Source organism: Pan paniscus, chromosome 22 (assembly GCF_029289425.2).
Source record: "Pan paniscus chromosome 22, NHGRI_mPanPan1-v2.0_pri, whole genome shotgun sequence".
Taxonomy (NCBI): domain Eukaryota; kingdom Metazoa; phylum Chordata; class Mammalia; order Primates; family Hominidae; genus Pan; species Pan paniscus.
Window position 1 is genome coordinate 42,601,401 of NC_073271.2, and position 21,424 is coordinate 42,622,824.

A 21,424-nucleotide genomic window follows, 5' to 3' on the forward strand; every position below is an offset into this window, starting at 1 on the left:
AATCAGTTTTTTATTTCTTCTTTGCATTTCCTTTTTTTTTTTGGTGAGACAGAGTCTCACTCTGTCACCCAGCGGTGCAGTCACAGCTCACTGCAACCTCTGCCTCCTGGGCTCAAACGATCCTCCCACCTCAGCCTCCCAAGTAGCTTGGATTACAGGCATGAGCCACCACACCCAGCTAATTTTTGTATTTTCTGTAGAGATGGAGTGTTGCCATGTTACCCAGGCTGGTCTTGAGCTCCTGAGCTCGAGTAATCTGCCCACCTCAGCCTCCCAAGGTGCTGGGATTACAGTGTGAGCCACAGCGCCTGGCCTGAAATTTTTATACAATATAAAACGTCAAGGAGATGTTTCTGTTAGTGTTTCCTATGGAAAACAACCTAATATTAGAATTCCTGATTTTTAAGGAATAAATTTGATTAATGTTAACTCTTCATACTTAGGTTTCATAATTTAAAAAGAAAAGCACAAAAGGCAGGAAAGGCCTCCTGTAGCCCTTTAGGCAGCAGCTGCGAAGCAGAGGAGGAGGGGGAGGGGAGGAGGAGGAGAAGGGGGAGGGGAGGGGAGAGGGGAGGAGGAGGAAGAGAAGGGGGAGGGGAGAGGGGATGAGGAGGAAGAGAAGGGGGAGGGGGAGGGGATGAGGAGGAGGGGGAGGGGGAGGGGAGGGGATGAGGAGGAAGAGAAGGGGGAGGGGAGAGGGGAGGAGGAGGAAGAGAAGGGGGAGGGGGAGGGGAGAGGGGAGGAGGAGGAAGAGAAGGGGAGGGGGAGGGGAGGAGGGAGAGGGGAGGGGGAGGGGAGGAGGGAGAGGGGAGGAGGAGGAAGAGAAGGGGGAGGGGGAGGGGAGAGGGGAGGAGGAGGAAGAGAAGGGGGAGGGGGAGGGGAGAGGGGAGGAGGAGGAAGAGAAGGGGGAGGGGGAGGGGAGGAGGAAGAGAAGGGGGAGGGGGAGGGGAGAGGGGAGGAGGAGGAAGAGGAGGGGGAGGAGAGAGGGGAGGAGGAGGAAGAGAAGGGGGAGGGGGAGGGGAGGAGGAAGAGAAGGGCGAGGGGGAGGGGAGGGGAGAGGGGAGGAGGAGGAAGAGGAGGAACTGCTGTCCAGGGAGCACCTCCAGCTTTGAAAGGTCCCAAGTCCAGTTGAAAATCACAAGGAGTTTTTTTCACGGATGTCTCAGACTGTTTCAAACTCAGGGTTTTCCTTTATTGTCTTAATTTCTGGCCTGTGTTTTAGAGTGTGGAGCCCTGGGGTTGTGCCCACACTGATGACGCAGTGGGGATCTGAGTGGAGCTGGGTGCTTGCCCCGCTTGGAGGTAGCTCCAGGCGCGTGGGGGACACCCACTGCTCAGATGCAGCCACAGACGCCAAGAGTGTGGTCGACGCTCTAATAGCCCCTGTGGTCCCTATGCTGAGGAGGCTGAGAGGTTCTGAGCACGGGTGGGGCCCCGGCCACTCTTGGCCACCTCTGGCCGTGCCTGGAATTGAGCCATGAGTGGGCAGGGTAGGTGCTGGAGCTCAGGAAATGAGGACTCCCCTGCCTCCGCCGCCGCCACCACCACCACTGCTGACAGGCAGAGCCGCCTGGTCCTGAGTGTGGAGATGGCAGAACCTTCTCAGCCCTAGTGATTGTGTCTGTGGGACCCCCCAGGCTGCCTCACAGGCCATGTTCTAAGGTGCCCACTGGGCTCTGCCCCACTTCCCGGCCTCACGGGAACCCACCTGCAAGGGCCCCGTGTCACCTGGCGGGAAGCTGTGGCCCAGGGCCTCTGCATCTCTTCTTTGTAAGAGATGTTTTTTAAAATGCATTTTCTTCTCCATATAGAATCTAGAAAAGCATATTAAAAAGAAGGAAATGGCTTGTCCTCTGCAGCTGGAAGGGAGGGGCCAAGCAGCTTCAGGACCTGCCCCCCACCCTGCTCCCCCAGCCCTGCTCCCACTGCGCGCCCCCCAACCCTGCTCCCCCAGCCACGGCCTTGCTCCCCCCGTCTCCGCTCCTCCCCGCACCACCCCGCTCCCCTCACCCCCACCCTGCTCTGCCGCATACCTCAGTTCGCATCCATCCTGTGCCACATACGTTATGTTTAAAGTAAAAGTGTTTTCAGTTGTTAGAGATGAACATAGTATGCAATTTGGTTTCACACTTTAGTGTTAATATTTGACTTTTTTTGGCATATCGTTAAAATTACAGGAAAGCCTATTTTCAGTCAGTCACACCCGTCGTAGGCTTCATCATTGCCTCATTTTGCATTTCCCTCTTTTTGGACTTTATTAGATTATTTTTCTCTTCAGGTTTTTATGCAGACGTGTCCTGTGCTTGGGTGTGTGCTCATGTGGTGGTGACCGCGCGGAGCCTCTGGGCTCTGGGCTCTAGGCTGGTCGTGACACCAGCTTCTCCATAGGGCCGTCTGCTTACCCCTCAGCCTCTCTGGCGAGACAGTCCAGTGTGCGTCTGGACACCAGCTGCTGCGTAATCGGTGGGATAAAGCAGCCGCCTCGTGTTCACAGACCTCTGGGCAGGGCCTGCTGGGGATGGTTTTCTCTGCTCCCCGTGCCCGGCACAGGCAGCTTCACCCCACGCTGGTGGTCGGCACTGGCCTCAGCCGGACCACGCACAGAGGCCTCCTGGGTGGCCATCGTGTGGCCTTCTTGTAGCGTCCCAGGTGGGCAGGGAGTGTGTGATATGTTTGTGATCTCGCTGTGGACATTGGCCTAAAGCCCTGCCCTGAGCTTTGTCCAGGCTTAGGCGGGGGACGGTGTCCCCCTCAGGGAGCAGGTGGAGTGGAGGAAGTGGCGGGGCCATCTTTGGAGTGACTTATAGAGAAATTCACTCCAAGCCTGGCTTCCGTGTTGTCTCTCTGAAGGTCGGGAGAGGTGGGCTTGAAAACCTTGTGGCTTGAGAAGTGGGTGCCGCCTGTACGAAGCCGAGGTGGTGCCCTCCCTCTCCACAGCTGCCCGCCCTTCACAGAGTCCTGGCGGCAGCTCGGGGCCGCAGATGGTGTAGAGCGTGGCTGTGTGGGGTGGCAGGCAACTCCCTTCTGACGCGCTTTCCCGCCACAGGCTTTACTGCAGATGGTGCGTGACGAGAGCCACCAGATCCTGGCGCTGTCAGAAGGCCTTGCACCCCCGAGCGGCGAGCCACACCCACCCCGGAAGGAAGACGAGATACAGGACAGCTCGCTCCATGGGGGAAAGACGCAGGTTTATTTTGCCCTTCACACACTTCTTTTCCAAAGGATTTAAGGAGCTTGCGGTAACGGCCGTGTCCTTAGGGCCACGTGGAGACTAGGATTTCTTTCTTTTTTTTTTTTTTTTGAGACGGAGTCTCACTGTCTCTCCCAGGCTGGAGTGCAGTGGCACCATCTCGGCTCACTGCAACCTCCACCACCCCAGGTCAAGCAGTTCTCTGCCTCAGCCTCCCGAGTGGCTGGGATTACAGGTGCATGCCACCATGCCCAGCTAATTTTTGTATTTTTAGTAGAGACTGGCTTTCACCATCTTAGCTAGGCTGGTCTTGAACTCCTGACCTTGTGATCCACCCGCCTCAGCCTCCCAAAGTGCTGGGATTACAGGCGTGAGCCACCGTGCCTGGCCTAGGATTTTTTTTTAGCACGGCCAAAAAGACTGAGGTCCAAGAACCCTGGGGAGGCCTCCCCATCTCCCACAGCCCGCGCAGGCTCTCGGGGCAGGTTCCCTGCGGGACGTGGAGGTGTGTGGGGGGCAGAAGGGCTCAGGGCTTTCAGGCCTGTGCCCTGTGTGAGCCTGCGGGGAGGCTGAGAGTGGTCCCTCCTGGCCATGTGGCCCTGCGGACTCGGCCCATTCCAGCACTTGTCCCCCAGGGCCTCTCCTCCTGCCACTCGGGTGACTTGCCCTCCGGCCTCATTCCTCCCCTTGGGTCTCTCCTACCTCCCCCTCCACACCCCAAGCCCCAGCAACTGGACCTCAGGGCCTCACCTCTGTGCTGTCGACCCCGCACCCGACTTTTCCCCAAGTCCTCCCCATCTCCCTGCCTGTCTGCTTCCATCACCAGGGCCTGTGGAGCTTGTGGAGTGGGCGCCAACTCCCATCACGCTCCCTCCCATCTCCGTGCCCACCCTGTCCTGCCCCTGTGCCTGCCTCTGACTGGGATCAAAGCTTTGTGAGGGAGGGAAGGGCTTTGTCCCTGTGCCTGGAACGCACAGGGTGTGCTGGTGCCACGGAGAGCCGGTGGGAGGGTCAGCCCCACCCGCCTCCGCTCGCCCCTCCAGCAGGCCCTGGTTGTGTGCGAGCGGCAGCCTGGCTGGCATTCAGGAGGCTCATCGGTGCTGCACGCCGCCCCTGGGGACCAGCGGGTAGCCCCTTGCAGCCTTAGGTCCCCTCCAGGCCCTGGGCCTCCAAGGTGCAGCAGCAGGAAAAGAGGGAAGGAGCTTTGCTGACATTTTCCTGACCTTACTTTATCGTCTTTTTCAGTCTCTTCTGTGCTCATGATGGCAGCCTTTGCTTCTGGTGCCTTGAATGGCCCTGGGCAGTGTGTGTCTTCTCTTCTGTCAGGGTCATTTCTGTTTGAACGGCTGTCAGTCTGCTCAGCTGCCGTAACAGAACACCCCAGACCAGGGGGCTTAAACAGCAGACATTGATTTCACCTGTTGTGGCATCAGGGTGCCCACAGGGTTGGATTCTGGTGTAGGCGCCCTTCCTGGTTTGCAGACAGCGTCTCTGTGCTGTGTCCTCACATGGAGACAGCGAGTGAGCTCTGGTGTCTCTTCCTCTTCTTATGAGGCCTCATTTACCCTGAATCACCTCCCGCAGGCCCCATCTCCAAACGCAGTCACACTGCGAACTTTAGGGCACAAGGATGCAGGTGCATTTGTGAGGACGCCACGTTTCTTCCTTCTTCCTTTAGGAAGTGCCCACCGCGTGCCCCGATTGGAGAGGGGACCTTCTGCAGGTTGTGCAAGAGGCCTTTGAAAAAGAGCAGGAGATGCAGGGGGTTGAGCTGCAGCCCCGACTCAGTGGCTCAGATCTGGGGGGTCACAGCTCCCTGCTCGAAAGGCTGGAGAAGATCATTCGTGAGCAGGTGAGTGTCAGCTCTGCCACCAGGCCTCAGTTTGCCCCAGGGGTCCAGCCCTGGCAGAGAGGGTGACACAGACTGTTTTGTGTGTGAATTTCGGTTTGTGTGTTTCTGTCGACCGCTGGAATGTGGCTGTGACTTACCCAGGCGTTCACGCTCAGTCCATGCAGGATGCTGCACTTTTCCACCTGCAGCTGTAACAGGACAGGTGTGCTCGAGATGCACCCTCAGGCCTCACTCTTTTTTGAGATAGGTGGCTAAAGAAACATTCTCCATTCCAAGTAGCCCCTCCTGGGTTGAGAGGTGCTCTGTGTGCAGGGCTGGGTGGCGTTGGTGCCATGGGGACACTGGAAATCCTGTTCCTGCCAGCATACACGAGGAAACCTAGTGTTGAGAGTAACTGGCTTGCAGGCCTCACGCAGGGTAGCGCAGCCCAGCCCTGACGCCTGCAGGCCCCAGAGCTGAGGCCCAGCAGCTACTGTGCACCCATCCCAGACTCAGCAGGCTTGTCCCGGCAGAGCTGGTTTTGAGGGCGGGCAGCAGGGAAGGCCGGGGCATGGGGTGGCTGCCCAATGCTCAGGCTGCTTGTCCCATTGTGCCCGCAGGGAGACCTGCAGGAAAAGTCCCTGGAGCATCTTCGCTTGCTGGACCGGAGCAGCCTGCTGTCCGAGATCCAGGCTCTGCGTGCCCAGCTGCGCATGACGCACCTGCAGAACCAGGAGAAGCTGCAGCACTTGCGCACGGCGCTGACAAGCGCAGAGGCGCGTGGGAGCCAGCAGGAGCACCAGCTGCGCAGGCAGGGTGGGTGTCACTGTCTACGCTGCCTGGGGCCCGGCCTCTGCACCTGCCCACCCGACACTCACCTGTGTGGCCTTGGGAGCAGAGGGTGGTGACAGGGCATCATCTAGTCAAGCCCCTGAGTGTTGCCATGGTTGTCAGCTGATAGGACTGAGCAGAAAGGACCCTGGAGACAGGCAGCGCTGGGTGGGGCTGGCACGGAGGCCTCACTTTTGGGCCTGATGTGGGCAAGAGGGGCCTGGGTTGGGCTCTGAGTGCTGGCAGATTCTTGGGAGCTCATGCTAGAGTTCAGGAATGTCTCGTAGGTTTCTACATTTAATTTAGCTTCTTCGGGAGTTTTTATGTAGATGCTCAGGTCATCTGTGGGTAAGTAACGATTTTTTGTTTCTTGCCCATGTTCTCTCGCGTGCTGTGCCGTCAGCTGTGTGGGCAGATGCCGTTCCCTGCTCTTAGTTTTGGGGGCAGGAGCTGGTCTCGTACCGTCGCATGTGAGGTCAAGCGCCCTTGGTCAGCTTGGGGAAGTGCCCTCTGTTCCTAGTTTTGGATTCCGTCAAGGGGAACGGCCTTGCAGTTCAGCCCACGGCCCTTGTCCCGGCGCCCGTGCCCTTTGTGCTCTCTGGGGCTGGGGCTGGGGCCGGGGCCGGGGCCGGTGCCGTGCGAGCGCTCATGAGGGGCATGGGGGGTGCTGGCGCTGTGCACATGCTCTTGAGGGGCACGGGCGGGGGGTGCCGGCGCTGTGCACGTGCTCGTGAGGGGCACGGGCGGGGGGTGCTGGCACTGTGCACGTGCTCGTGAGGGGCACAGGGGGGCCGGCACCATGCGATCGCTTGTGAGGGGCATGGGGGTGGTGGGCCGGTGCTGTCTGAGTGCTCGTGAGGGGCACTGGTCTGTTTTCTGTTGTGCCTTTTTGGTCTTGGTGCTGAGTAGCGCCAGCCCCACGGGGTGCGGGAAGTATTTGGGAAGTAGCCCCTCCATCCTCCGTTGTCTAGAATTGGGGTTATTTCTTCCTTAAGTTTTGGGAGAATTTTCCAGTAAAGCCACCTGGGCCTGGAGTTGCCTCTGTTGGAGGCAGTTTAGGGTGTGAGTGGGGGTGAGGTGGCGTTTTTAGGATGGCCCCAGGGCTATATCACTCCTGGACTCTGTGTGCTCCCGGCCAGGCTGGTGGGCCCTGGAAGGAAATGGGCCCAGAGGGCAGAATTGAGCATCCTGGTTCCACCCGCAATGAAAGCTTCTAGTCCACAGAACCTCCTTTCTTCCGGAAGCACATACACCTCACGCCCCCACGAGTCTGTCTCTAACCTGGTGTCACTTGTGCAGCACGAGGAGCTCATGGGGGCCTGTTACTGTTCTTTTGTCTTTCTCAGTTGAACTGCTGGCTTATAAAGTAGAGCAGGAGAAGTGCATTGCTGGTGACTTGCAGAAGACGCTGAGTGAAGAGCAAGAGAAAGCAAACGGCGTGCAGAAGCTCCTGGCGGCGGAGCAGACTGTGGTGCGAGATTTGAAGTCCGACCTCTGTGAGAGCAGGCAGAAGAAAGAACAGCTGTCCCGGTCCCTCTGCGAGGTGCAGCAGGAGGTCCTCCAGCTGAGGTGCACCTGATCCCCCTTCCCGGGACACTGGCGGGAGTCTCCCCGTTGTGCCATGGTTTTCTTGGTGATGAAGGGAGACAGAACCTCTGGTGGGCCGCAGTTGGGCAGCCCCAGGGGCACCGCGCCCTGCTGTCCCTGGGTTGATAATCCTGTGGTCGGGGGTGAAGCATACGCATGGGACCTGGCAGGGCTCTGCCTCCCCTCCTGGAGCTCCCAGCCCCCGGGAACACACTCTGGCCCATGTGGTCAGATTGTTCTGTGATGTCTCCACGCAGATCCATGCTGAGCAGTAAGGAGAACGAGCTGAAGGCCGCGCTTCAGGAGCTGGAGAGTGAGCAGGGGAAGGGGCATGCCCTGCAGAGCCAGCTGGAGGAGGAGCAGCTTCGGCACCTGCAGAGGGAGGGCCAGAGTGCCAAGGCCCTGGAGGTAATGGGGTGTCAGGGCAAGGCAGCCGGCATGGGCTGTGTCCACTGGAAGCCTGAAGCCATGCTCCTCTTTCATCCTTCTTTTCCTGTTCTTCATGGCAGTGTGCCCAGTTGACAGCAGTGTGACGTAGCAGGATAGGGCTGTGTTTGCAGGTAAAATTGCACCTTGGTGTAGTGGCAGCCACCACAGGGTGAACAGTGCGATGACCCGTGGTGGCACGATACCCCTGCTCGGAGCCCCCCCCCAGTCCCTGAGCACTTGCTGTGGAGATGGACACAGCCTCCTCGCTGGCATCCAGACAGAGCACAGCCTCAGAGGTCTGTGCACAAGGCAGGCTGGTGATGGGGCCTCTGCTTTGCATGGCGGAGGCCCAGCAGGCCTGCTGTGGCTTCTGAGCAAGTCTGTGCCAGTTCCATGGGTTATGGCTTTCAACAGCATGGAAATGGTGGTTCCTAGCAAGCTGGGTGTGTATCTCTGAGCCTCTGGTGGAGTGATTTTCTGAAGAGGGGGCAGGAGCCTCTGGTGGAGTGATTTTCTGGAGAGGGGGCGGGCAGGGGACATCTCTGAATCATTTTCTGGAGAGGGACAGACTGGGAACATCTCTGAACCCAGGACTCAACACCATTTCCGAAAAAAGTATGTCATCTCCGCAGTCTGGGTTTTTTGTTACTTGATGAACTAACAAAAAAATGTTGTCCCTACATATGGCTAACAGGGTGCATTTCAAAAGGTAGAATTGCTGGGCTAAAGTATATAAACAAATGTGGACAGGAAAACCATGTAGACACTTTTCCTCTTGATTCAGTGTCTCCCATCGTATGTGTTTGCTGTCTAGGAGCTGCGGGCGTCTTTGGAGACACAGCGTGCTCAGAGCAGTCGACTCTGCGTGGCACTGAAACACGAGCAGACGGCCAAGGACAACCTGCAGAAGGAGCTGCGCATCGAGCACTCACGCTGCGAGGCCTTGCTGGCTCAGGAGCGGAGCCAGCTCTCTGAGCTCCAGAAGGACCTTGCGGCTGAGAAGAGCCGCACCCTGGAGCTGTCAGAGGCCTTGAGGCATGAGCGGCTCCTGACCGAGCAGCTGAGCCAGAGGACACAGGAGGCTTGCGTGCACCAGGACACACAGGCCCATCACGCTCTGCTGCGGAAGCTGAAGGAGGAGAAGTCCCGGGTGGTGGACTTGCAAGCGATGCTTGAAAAGGTGCAGCAGCAAGCCCTGCATTCTCAGCAGCAGCTTGAGGCTGAGGCTCAGAAGCACTGTGAGGCGCTCAAGAGAGAGAAGGAGGTAAGTGCCACACTGAAGTCGACGGTGGAAGCCCTGCACACCCAAAAACGGGAGCTGAGATGCTCTCTGGAGAGAGAGAGGGAGAAACCAGCGTGGTTGCAGGCAGAATTAGAGCAGTCACACCCACGGTTGAAAGAGCAAGAAGGACGCAAGGCTGCGAGGAGGAGCGCGGAGGCCAGGCAGAGCCCAGCGGCTGCGGAGCAGTGGAGGAAGTGGCAGAGAGACAAGGAGAAGCTGGTGAGAGCCGCCTGCCGGCGGAGCGTCCACACCTAAAAACGATAAGCAATTGGAGTTAGGATGGTTCATGTGGGGGACGCGAGATTTATGTCTGGCCCTCTGACCTGGTCTGCTCTGGTCTGTGTGCCCTGATGCTGGCACCACACTGCTGTTACTGTAGCTTTCTAGAAAGTATTGAAATCAGGAAGTGTGAGTTCTCCAACTTCGTTCTTCCTCTTCAAGATAGTTTCAGCTCTGTGGGGCTTCTTGCTATTCCACAGGAATTTGAGGATTGGTGTTTGTATTTCTGCAGAACCTGCCACTGGGATTTTCTTAGGGATGGCATTAAATGTGCTGATTGCTCTGGGTAGTATTGACATCTGGACAGTGTGAGGTCTTTTGATCCACGATTACAGAGTGTGTCTCTTCATTTAATTAGGATTTTTTTGAGATAGGGTCTGGCTGTGTCACCCAGGCTGGAGTGCAGTGATGTGATCTCAGCTCACTGCAGTCGCCGCCTCCTGGGTTCAAGCAATTCTTCTGCCTCAGCCTCCCATGTAGCTGGGACTGCAGGCACATGCCACCACGCCTGGCTAATTTTTGGATTAGTAGAGACAGGGTTTTCCACGTTGGCCAGGCTGGTCTCAAACTCCTGACCTCAGGTGATCCGCCCGCCTCGGCCTCTCAGACTGCTGGGATTACAGGCCTCAGCCACCACACTCGGCTGTTTACTTAGGCCTTCTTTAGTTTCTTTCAGTAGTGTTTCATTGCTTTCAAAATAAAAGTTTTATACTTTTGTTAAATTTATTTACTTAATTTATTTTTTGAGATGGAGTCTCATTCCGTCACTCAGGCTGGAGTGCAGTGGCACGAACTCAACAATGTTGAATAGAAGGGATGAGAGCAGGCCGGGCACGGTGGCCGATGCCTGTAATCCCAGCACTTTGGGAGGCAAAGGCAGGCAGATCATTTGAGGTCAGGAGTTCAAGACCAGCCTGGCCAACATGGCGAAAGCCCATTTCTACTAAAAATACAAAAAATTAGCCGGGCATGGTAGTGTGCACCTGTAATCCCAGCTATTCGGGAGGCTGAGGCAGGAGAATTGCTTGAACCCGCAAGGCGGAGGTTGCAGTGAGCCGGGATTGCACCGCTGCACTTCAGCCTGGGCAACAAGAGCGAGACTCCATCTCAAAAAAAAAAACAAAAACACTCTTTGGAATAGTCGTAGTTTTTTCTATCTCCAGAAGCCTTGGAGAGTAGGGAGGTGGTTTGGTGGTACAGACAGTGTGGCCAAGCATGGCAGGGGCGTCTACACAGGACCCCAGCTGAGGGTGAGACGTGGTGCGTGTGTTTGCCTTTCTCCTGGGCAAGGGCTCATCCTTTCATGGAATGCTCAAAGGAGTCTTTACTTTTTGAGAACTTCCTGAAACCACGCCTGAAGTTGCCAGCCAAAACCTTTAATTTTGATTGTTTCTTAAAAAGAATAGTAACATGAGTGCTTAGAAAATATTTTCTAAGTTGCATTAGTAACTTGCTTCAGGATGCATCTTGACCTGTATTTTGAGTGAGGTGGCCCTTCCAGAGTGATTTATTTATTAATTTTTTTTTTGAGGCAGAGTCTCGCTCTGTCTTCCAGGCTGGAGTGCAATGGCACGATCTTGGCTCACTGCAACCTCCACCTCCCGGGTTCAAGTGATTCTCCTGCCTCAGCCTCCTGAGTAGCTGGGATTACAGGTGCACGTCACCACGCCCAGCCCAGCTAATTTTTGTATTTTTAGTAGAGACGGGGTTTCACCACATTGGTCAGGCTGGTCTTGAACTCCTGACCTTGTGATCGATCCGCCCACCTTGGCTTCCCAAAGTGCTGGATTACAGGCGTGAGCCACTGTGCCCGGCCTCCAGAGTGGTTTTTACCGAGGATAGTGAATTTGATCTGGATTATAGAACCCTTCTCTAGCTGTAGCCGTGGAAGCCTCCCAAGATAGTGGCATGCTGGATACAATTCCATCTTTTCTAAATAATACAATCTCATTAGTTCCTCTGTATCTTACTTTCCTTACTAGAAAATAGAAAAGATACTCATTCCTGTTTAAGAGGCCCGAGCATTGAGTGAGGCGCTGTCAGGAGGGTAGAGTCTGAGCTGCACCCTGGTCACCGCAGTGGCAGGGGCGCTGGTGCCACGCAGTGCAGGCTCAGCTGTGGGTCCTCTGGGCTGGGACGGCCTCAGCTCAGTGCTGGGGTTCCCTCCCTGACACGGCAAGCCGCCTCTGTGTGTCTGCATCTTGGGCCTCTTCCCGCCGGATCTGTCTTTGTGTTGTCACAAGGAAGCCCCAGCGGCGCTGCTGGGAATCAGAGGCCCTTCAGAGGCTGCTTCGTCCTTCCTTGCCCCATCGTGCAGTAGACCTTCTGTCCCCTGCCTGGTGGGAGTCGGGCCCTGGGCAGGGGCTCAGGCGCTTGCTGACACGCTTCTCCCGGGCACCAGACATGGTCTGTGCCCCCATCCTGCAGAAGGAAAGGCTGCTGCTCCTTGAGGTCTGGCTTAGGAGCTCAGGCCCATGTGGCCACCCAGGCTCAGCCCCAGGGCTGCACTCAGGCTCATACGTGTGTGCATGTTCACATGCACAAATGTGCCTGTCTGTGTCTGTGTTGGTATGAGCGTCTGGGCGTGTGCGTGTACATATGTGGATGAGTGGGACCAGGGCACAGGGAAGCGTCATCCGGTCTGTTTCAGCTTCTCAGGCTCCTCTCCTTTGGACCCCGCGTGCTTGCCCTGGGCCTGATGAAAGCCTGATAGTTTTAAAAACTACGATGGAAACGCTTTTACCACTGAATCATTCTGGGGCGTGTGATTCAGCTGCCTCCGTGCTGGAGGGACACAGAGCAGCACAGCACGAGGGTGTGCAGTGTGTCGGCTGTGGGTCCCAGTACAGGACCACAGGGGCCGCCTGCCCGAGGGCCTGTTTCTGGTCTGTGAGGGGCCTCCCCTGTAACGCGGCTGTGTGTTTTGGGCTTTTGCTTAGCAGTTGTTGTTTTTTTTTGTTTTTTTTTTTTGGTAGATGGAGTCTCACTCTGTCGCCAGGCTGGAGTGCAGTGGCGCAATCTCAGCTCACTGTAACCTCTACCTTCTAGGTTCAAGCGATTCTCCTGCCTCAGCCTCCCGAGTAGCTGGGATTACAGGTGCGCACCACCACGCCCAGCTAATTTTTATATTTTTAGTAGAGACGGGGTTTCCTCATGTTGGCCAGACTGGTCTCGAACTCCTGACCTCAGGTGATCTGCTTGCTGCAGTCTCCCAAAGTGCTGGGATTACAGGCGTGAGCCACCACACCCTGCTGGCAGTTTTGTGTTTTGTTTTGTTTTGTTTGAGATGGAGTCTCGCTGTGTTGCCCAGGCTGGAGTGCAGTGGCGCGATCTCGGCTCACTGCAAGCTCCGCCTCCCGGGTTCACGCCATTCTCCTGCCTCATCCTCCCGAGTAGCTGGGACTACAGGTGCCTGCCACCACGCCCAGCTAATTTTTTGTATTTTTAGTAGAGATGGGGTTTCACTGTGTTAGCCAGGATGGTCTCAATCTCCTGACCTCGTGATCTGCCCGCCTCGGCCTCCCAAAGTGCTGGGATTACAGGCATGAGCCACCGCGCCCGGCCGGCAGTTTTGTTTTTGGACACTGACGTGAACGTCTTCTCTGTCTTTTTTCTGTTAACAACAGCGAGAATTAGAACTGCAGCGTCAGCGTGACTTGCATAAGATCAAGCAGCTTCAGCAGACAGTGAGAGACCTGGAGTCGAAGGACGAGGTGCCTGGCAGCCGCCTCCACCTGGGTTCTGCCCGCAGGGCTGCTGGCTCGGATGCGGACCACCTCCGGGAACAGCAGCGAGAGCTGGAGGCGATGAGGCAGCGGCTGCTCTCTGCCGCCCGGCTTCTCACTAGCTTCACCAGCCAGGCCGTGGACAGGTGTGCACCCACGCCACCTGGCGCTTGCTGGTCCCTTGCAGCCACCCCTCTGTCCCAGACCCGTCCCGAGGGCTGGGGCGCGTCTGGTGTGAGGCCCCTGCTCCTTTGCACTTAACGCTCTAGTCCTCTTTCTGAGACTTTGCTGAGGGATTCCGGATTGGCAAGATGGCATGTTCATATTCTAATGTCAGAGAAAAAAATCCTGTGATTCAAAATACGCCTGATGTGGGGCTTCCATGTTCCTTTGAGGATTAGCTTGGTTCTCTTTACGCTCTGTGTAGTTGGTCACCACCCACAGGGTCGGGTTTGGAGCCTCCTGTGCCCCCCCCCGCTGGCACTGCCCAGTGTCACTCAAGGCCACTCACACCCAGGATGACGATCGTGATATTTCATATGGGCAGAAAGGGTAATGCTAATGTTTGTCTTTTTCCCTATACACAGAAACTCAGCAAACACAGTTCTCCTTTCTATACTTGGACTTAATGTATAGAGCAGCATGATTTCTAAGCAAAGTTTCACTTAGGACAGCATTTTAAATCATTCATTCCAGAGGAAAGCCACGGGGCCTGGCAGGCGGTGGCTTCCCGTGCTCGGTGGCGCGCCTCCCGGCTGGAGGTTTCTGAGCTCTGCAGAAGCGTCCAGCCACAGGCCTGTTGCCCCCGTGGGCCCCTGGCTCTGCCTCACTGCTGGACGAAGTGATTCACACACAGGCTCCTCAGAAACCTGTCTTGTCTCTCTTGAGCTGTGAGCTCTTGTTTAGTTTTGGATAATGGTCACTTGGGGCGCGTATGCACATTTAAGTGCCCATTTATTTTTACAGGACAGTTAATGATTGGACGTCATCCAATGAGAAAGCAGTGATGTCTTTACTGCACACGTTGGAGGAGCTGAAGTCTGACTTGAGCAGGCCCACCTCCTCCCAGGTAAGGGGTGAGCTCCCCCAGGTCCCTGGCCTGGCTCCTCCCCCAGAGGGGCCCTCGGCAGCTTTGTGGTTCTTTTTCACGCTGCCCCGTTGTTCTTCCTCCCTCACTGCCTTCTCTGAATTCATGGTTGCTATCTGGGTGAGTGGGTGGGGTCGACCCTGTGGGCCGAGTGGGGACGGATGTCCTCCATGTCCTGGGGCACTTGTGTGGTCTTCGGGGGCTGAGCCCTGCTGCCATGGGATGCTGCGTGACTGTGTGGTCTTCGGGGGCTGAGCCCTGCTGCCATGGGATGCTGCGTGACTGGTGGAGCCCCCTCACGTGCTGCTCGCTGTGCATGACCTGGACACATTGCAGGTCGCTGGTCAGGAGGGGCTATGGTTCTGCTCTGGTGCTGGCGGCCGATGTTCACCTCCACCTGGCCCAGCCTGCTGGCTTTGTGTTTGTGTTGATGGCCTTTGCTAGAAACAAAAACCCAAGTCCTCCTTGGAAAGTCTGAGCTCACTGTAAGCTGCCTCTGAAGGAGGTGGGAATCTGGCTGCTGGTATAAATTCTTGATGTGTGTTCTGTGGCATTTATGAAATCATGACTTTGATCGTGGAGCCCACGCATGTGAGGTGCAGGGGAGCTGCGCCGCTTACCCTCCGGCCCCGCCAGCTGAACGTCGTTGTGGGTGGGGTGCACCCTGCCCCCTGTGTTGGGCCCTGGTGACCTTTCAGCGTGCCCACCCTCCACAGGCTGAACGTCCTTTTGATGGTGGAAGTAATAAACCTGTTTTGAGGGGCTTCACATCCACCCCCTTGGGATGAACTAACAACGGTCCAGCCACCTGTTAATTTCAGTGCTGTTAGAACAACCAAACGGGCTATGCTTTGTGACAGGCCTGCGTTGTTCATACAAGCCAGTTGCGTGCAAAGTCTGTGATTCAATGACTTTTACAATTTTTTGCCAGCTCCACAAGCTTCGTATTGAACCCCAGACACATTAATTACAATCCCTAAAAATAACTGTTGACAAAAAACACAAGTAATGTTCATGCCCTTTAACAACAAATTCTTACAAATTTATTTTCTTTTCTCCAAGAAAAAAATGGCAGCAGAGCTGCAGTTCCAGTTTGTGGACGTCCTGCTGAAAGACAATGTTTCCCTCACAAAAGCCCTCAGCACGGTGACCCAGGAGAAGCTGGAGCTGAGCAGAGCCGTGTCTAAGCTTGAGAAGATGCTGAAGCACCATCTGCAGAAGGGCCGCAGCCCAAGCGTAGGTGTCTGTGCTTAACTCTCACCTGCCTCAGCCTAACCCGCCATGGTCCAGGTCAGCTTCTCCCTAACCGCCAGGCTCTGTTGCCTCTGTCTGAAGCCTTGCTAAATGTTGTGGGATGTTTGAACATCTCAGCCGACTTCCAGCTCCGCCACAGACGGCGTCCTCACTGACCCTGACCGCTACTTGATGTTTGGTGCATGTTCATAAAAGAGTATTTTGACTAAGAATATTATAATCTGATCTAATTTAGAGTTTTAGTTAAAGTGATTTATAATTTTTTTTTTTTTGAGATAGAGTCTTGCTCTGTTGCCCAGGCTAGAGTGCAGTGGCGTGATCTCGGCTCACTGCAACCTCCACCTCCCGGGTTCAAGCAATTCTCCTGTGTCAGCCTCCCAAGTAGCTGAGATTACAAGTGCCCGCCACCACACATGGCTAATTTTTATATTTTTAGTAGAGACGGGGTTTTGCCATGTTGGCCAGGCTGGTCTCAAAATCCTGACGTGATTCCGCCCACCTCAGCCTCCCAAAGTGCTGGGATTATAGACATGAGCCACCGTGCCCGGCCTAAAGTGACTTATAATTTTCATAATGGTATAGTTGGATAGAGTTATCTTCCGGAATGTCTGATTTTTTTTTTCTTTTGTATTTAGGCTATTTTGTTTGTGATTTGCTTTATTTTTTATAACTTTTTAAAAATTATTTTTAAATTTACATACAGTAAAATTTGCCCTTTCCTGGTGTAGTGTCATACAAGTTCACACACGCACACATCCCTGTAACCTTCATAAGTAACCACCATTCACAGAGCACACAGTGATGGCATCCCCAAAAAGAGCAGCAGGCATCTCCGCCTGCCGCAGGCATCTCCGCCTGCCGCAGGCCCTGGCTGTCTCCCAGAAAGGTGTGTCAGTGGAACCAGCCCGTCTGGGACCTCCTAAACTGGCTTTTTTCACTTTTTGGGTTTTTTTCTGAGACAGGGCCTTGCTGCATCTCCCAGGCTGGAGTGCAGTGGAGCAGTCACAGCTCACTTCAGCCTTGACCTCCCAGGTTCAGGGATCCTCCTGCCTCAGCCTCCTGACCTGAAGTGGTGTCAGCAGCAACATGTGCACGTCCTCCCGTACACTCTTAAGTCATCTCTAAGATCACTTGCAACACCTCATTCAGTGTAAATGCCACGTAAATAGTTGTTATCCTGTATTGTTTAGGGTGTAGGGGCAAGAAAGGAAGTACACGTTTGGTACAGACACATCTTTTTTTCTGAATATTTTTCACGCACAGTTGGTTGAATCCATGGATGCGGAACCCACAGCTGTCGAGAGTTGACTGTTTGTAGTTACCAGTGGTTGGCATTTCTAGGACCGGAGAATATGAGAGTGTTTAAGGCTTAAAGCTTTGAATTTGGGGTGATTTTACAAAGAATTGGTTTTCTGTTTCTGTTAAAATGTACCTTTTTTGCAATCATACTTCAGCAAGTGGCATGTCGTAATTACTCCATATTAATTCTTTGGCTGATCACAGCACGGCGTAACCTAGGCCCCGCTGAGGGGGTGCTGAAGATGAGGAGGGGCCAGGTGTGGTGTGGTCAGCCTGGCCTCCCCGCACATGGCCTTCTCCCTCACCTGCCCCCGGCTGCGTCTCTAAGATGTTGTTGTTGACGAGCAGCTCTGTAGACAGCGCTGGCTGTGCTTCCTTACAGAGGTCGGAAAGGTCTGCTTGGAAGCCAGACGAAACGGCTCCACAGAGTTCCCTGAGGCGCCCAGACCCCGGCCGGCTTCCACCAGCTGCCAGCGAGGAAGCACACACCAGTAATGTCAAGGTAGGAACGGTGCCACGAGTATAGAACTTTGGTGCTTTTTTAGGTCCTGGGTTTGTAAATTGCAGGCAAAGCATTTTTGTGACCACAAGGTTCTGGTCTGCCGGGTGTAGCAGTCACATCACTAAAGGAAAGGACGTTCACAGAATAAACTTCGGCTTGAATTTTGTTTTCGTTGTGCACAAATATGGAGTTTCTGTGCTTGTTAAGCGTGGAACGTGGAAGGCTTTGACAAAGTCAGCAAATGGCGGCCTCTGCAGCCTGAGGGAGGCCTGGCCCAGGGGCTTGCCAGGATTCGGCCCAAGATCTGCTGCAGTCTCCTGATGGCACATGGCCCCCACCCCATGACGTCCATCTCATGCCCAGTTTGGACCTTACCTAAGGGGTGAAATGCAAGAAGCTTCATAGGGGCTCATTTGATGATGCTGTGGAGAGGAGCTTGTGGTCCTAGATCTTGTCTGACAAACACAAATTGATCTTCCAACAGCAAGGTTGTTTCTGGCCACAGATACTGTTGGAAGGCCGATGGCCTCTGTGATGATTTGATGGGAAAAAACAATCTGACTCTTTGGAAAAAGCAATGGTGTTAATGTGCTTTTGTCAGCAAGACAGTCTTTGTTTCCTATGATAAAATTTTACTGCTTTTTTTCTTTTAGATGGAAAAATTGTACCTGCATTACTTGAGAGCAGAGAGCTTTAGAAAAGCTCTGATTTATCAAAAGAAGTATCTTTTGCTGTTGATTGGTGGATTCCAGGATTCTGAACAAGAAACACTCTCCATGATTGCCCATTTGGGGGTATTTCCTTCCAAAGCAGAACGGAAAATCACATCTCGTCCTTTCACCAGGTTCCGCACGGCCGTCAGGGTGGTCATTGCAATATTAAGGTAAATGCCATGACATTCAGTCAGCGCGTTCCGCGTCTGTCTCCGTGAGTGGGCAGCACACTGCTTGGTTTTTTGGTGATTTTATTCCTTGAAACTCCATAATATGTCCTTTTTAAAGATGAATGGCATTTGAGGCCTTAGAGAAAATACAGATGATGAACTTGTCTTCAGGAAGTCATGTGTATGAATCTCTCACCTTCTAAAACTAAAGATTTAAGGGCCCCTTTGTATTACAGAGGAACATCTTGACTTTTAATGGGTTTCGTGCCACAAAGAACGTGCTGAATTTCTAAAACTGTTTTTCCCGCTAAACACTGTGCGGCTGTGCCTGCTCCCTGATGCCACAGAGGTGTTTCCCAAGGCCACGCGCAGGCCTCTCTGGAGAAGCAGATGCAGCAGAGAGCAGCTAGGAATCCCGCTCCTTTCAGAGACCAGGTGCCGAGCCAGTTCAGTCATCGCGGCTGTGGGCTGGGCCAAAGTGGGTGCAGGCGAGGCCTCCTGGGTTGCTGTACTCTCAGCTTCTCTGGTCCTGGGGCACTTTGTCTCCTCGTCTCTGAGCGCCCCTGACCGTAGGCCTCCACCGTCCATCCTTGCACCCACCCATCTGTCCACCATGTGTTCACGGGGAGAACACCCTGCAGGAGGAAGCATTTTAGGCACTAGATAGGGGAGGTAAGCAGACCCAGATCCTACCTCCTGTCCAGGAGGGGAGATCTTTTGAAGGCAGTGGTGTCCCAGAAAGGAGCAGTCTCTGTGTCCCTGTGAGGGCACTGCCAAGGGTAGCTGCCACCAAGGGGCCTTGACAGGTCTCATGGAGGAATCAGCAGTGTCTGCTATGCCTCAAAGGAGGGAAGCCACAGGCATGATGCTTGTTCCGAAGGCCATCCTAGCAGGGCGTCTGGGGCCTTGCACGCTGACCTGCATGCCCTCGTCACCTGCACTCTGCATGCTCACCATCTGACGGACTCCTGCGAGGGCTGGGGTCTCCGTGTTCTGAGCCTGTCCAGTGGCATCTGTGACAGGATGAAGATGGGAGGGTCCTGCGCACCAGGCGGGAGCGGTGTGTGTTTCCTAGTCACTGGTGTGGCCAGCTGACTTTGAACTGGAGTCGTCCTGAGCTGGGCCATGGCGGGTGTCTAGGGGACCATATGGTCCACGGTGGGGCCGCAGTGAGGCTTTGTCAGGTGGTCGGGCATGGGAAGGTCGCCGCCGCCGGCAGCCCTGCGAGCACTTTGGATGTGTGCACCCGGCATGCCAGGCCCGAGTCAACAGACTGGCCGACCTCGGCGTCCTGGTCCCCGTGGGCAGCGAGGCCCCCATTCTGCTTGTTTGGTCACAGTGGGGTTTTCATTGCTCTTTCTGTCTTGCCGTACTTTTAAGTGTGTCATGTCTCTTTTTTTTGTAGATTACGTTTTTTGGTTAAGAAATGGCAAGAAGTAGATCGGAAAGGAGCTCTGGCACAAGGCAAAGCCCCTCGCACAGGTGGGACTCCAGCTGCCGTTGACCGCTGGACTCACAAACCTTTCTTTCTACTCTTGTTTTTCATTCACTTTGGGTCATTTTTCAGTGTTGATGGGGATGTAATAAAGCACGGTAAGAAAATCCATGAATTCCGTCAGGGCAGTCGTCCAGAGGGAAGGCGTGCCCGGCGTAGGAAGGTCAGAGCTCACGTTAGCTATGAACACAGGTCACAGGGGCGTACGGCGATGGGAAACACTGAGATGCTCAATATATTGATTCTTTAATAGTGTTTAGCAAAATGGTCTTTTTTTATTCCTTAAATCAACTGAAACTCACTTCACGTCTCTTTCCTTGTAGAGCATCATGCTTATTTCTGGCTCACTCACATCTTTGTCTCGGGAGTTCTCTGCCGAGCCATTGCCCCCTACAGCAGAGAGCACAGCTGGCTGCACTAGTGCTGAAGGAGCCGGCCCCAGAGCAGGGCATTTCCAGGGGCTCTTGTCCCAGAGCGGCAGGCGTTGTGTGCAGAGAACATCCCTCCCACGCAGCACAGAGAACGCGGGGTGGGTGTGCGGCTCCAGGCCTGTGGGGCTTAGGCTGCCTGAACCACTGCCGACCGGCACCATGACTCGGCATTCCTGGAAGTGCCTTACCAAGTTGTTGTTGTTGTTTTGTTGTTTTTTAAGAGACGGGCTTGCTCTATCATCCAGGCTCGAGAGCAATGGCACAGTCACAGCTCACTGCAGCCTTGAACTCGTGGGCTCAAGCCATCCTCCTGTGTCAGCCTCCCCAGTACCTGGGACTGTGGGCATGAGCACTGCGCCTAGCAGCTGTATCAGTGTCGACTCCACATTTTAATAGTTGCTTCTTGAAATTAAAATGCTTTGATTCAGCCTTCAAGCCATCAGGAAAGTTTGCTCCTCTGAGTCACACCTGGTGGTCTCCAGGGTTCCTGCCCCTCCCTCCTGAGCCAGCTCCTCAGAGCGGATAGAGGCAGGACCCCCACCCAGGTCTTGAGACACCCCTGCCCCGCACTCCCCCGGAGACGGGCTGCCCCTGCAGATGCAGATAGTCAAAGCTCAGGTTTCTTCCAAAACTTTTAAAAAGATATCGTACCTTGAGCACTTTAAAAATGTCTTAAAATTGCCATACAGGCTCTTAAAAGCTTATACGTTTAAACTGTTGATAGATGGGCCTTTACTAAAATGCATTCGTTTCTTTTCCTAATCCCTTTGTTGTTAAATAATTCTGGGGAAGGGCCCCGAGCACGACGGCCGCAGTCTCCACCCAGAACCAGAGAGTCCCCCCCAACCCGGGATGTACCCTCTGGCCACACCAGGGACCCCGCCAGAGGCCGCAGACTGGCAGCAGCAGCCTCCCCACACAGTGGGGGAAGGTCAGTGTGACGCCTTCAGGCCCTGTCTCCTGCCAGGGCTCTCCCTCCAGCCTACATAGGGCCTCAGAGAAATGCATTTTTAGTTCTGGCTTTGGCCCAGCCCAGGGCAAGGCAGGAAACTCCAGCGTGAGTCCGTGAGGCCGAGAAGTCCTGCCCTGTTTTGGAGGAGGACCTGGCTTTTCTGGTGTCTCTGGTGCCCCAGAGCCCGGTGCTGCCATCTTTAGTGAAAGAGTAAATGGTGGCCGAGGGCTCCTTTTGTGAGGGATGTGCCTAGGTGAAGAAGGCATGGTCCCTGCCGTGAAGATACTTGGAAGCTCTGGGTGGAGAGGGAAAAGGGATACCCCTGGTGCTCCCTGGGCCTGGCAGAAGGCTAGGAGGAAGGACAGCT

The 21,424-nt window shown here is 54.8% G+C and overlaps 1 protein-coding gene across 7 annotated transcripts in view; it reads left to right on the plus strand.

Annotated features, from left to right (window-relative positions):
- PCNT (pericentrin) overlaps positions 1–21,424 on the plus strand; it is a 203,298-nt gene that overhangs the window by 180,444 nt on the left and 1,430 nt on the right. For 4 of the 7 annotated variants that reach the window (XM_055105153.2, XM_055105155.2, XM_055105154.2 and 1 more), the window contains exons 33-45: positions 3,047–3,187; positions 4,869–5,042; positions 5,642–5,837; positions 7,199–7,421; positions 7,697–7,847; positions 8,683–9,369; positions 13,056–13,300; positions 14,121–14,223; positions 15,304–15,477; positions 17,177–17,296; positions 17,950–18,179; positions 19,585–19,661; positions 20,898–21,036. In XM_055105153.2, coding sequence (XP_054961128.2) covers positions 3,047–3,187; positions 4,869–5,042; positions 5,642–5,837; positions 7,199–7,421; positions 7,697–7,847; positions 8,683–9,369; positions 13,056–13,300; positions 14,121–14,223; positions 15,304–15,477; positions 17,177–17,296; positions 17,950–18,179; positions 19,585–19,661; positions 20,898–21,036 — 2,660 coding nt within the window. The remainder of the gene's footprint in view (positions 1–3,046; positions 3,188–4,868; positions 5,043–5,641; positions 5,838–7,198; positions 7,422–7,696; positions 7,848–8,682; positions 9,370–13,055; positions 13,301–14,120; positions 14,224–15,303; positions 15,478–17,176; positions 17,297–17,949; positions 18,180–19,584; positions 19,662–20,897; positions 21,037–21,424) is intronic. The other 3 variants (XM_055105158.2, XM_055105159.2, XM_055105160.2) reach the window with 2 other exon arrangements.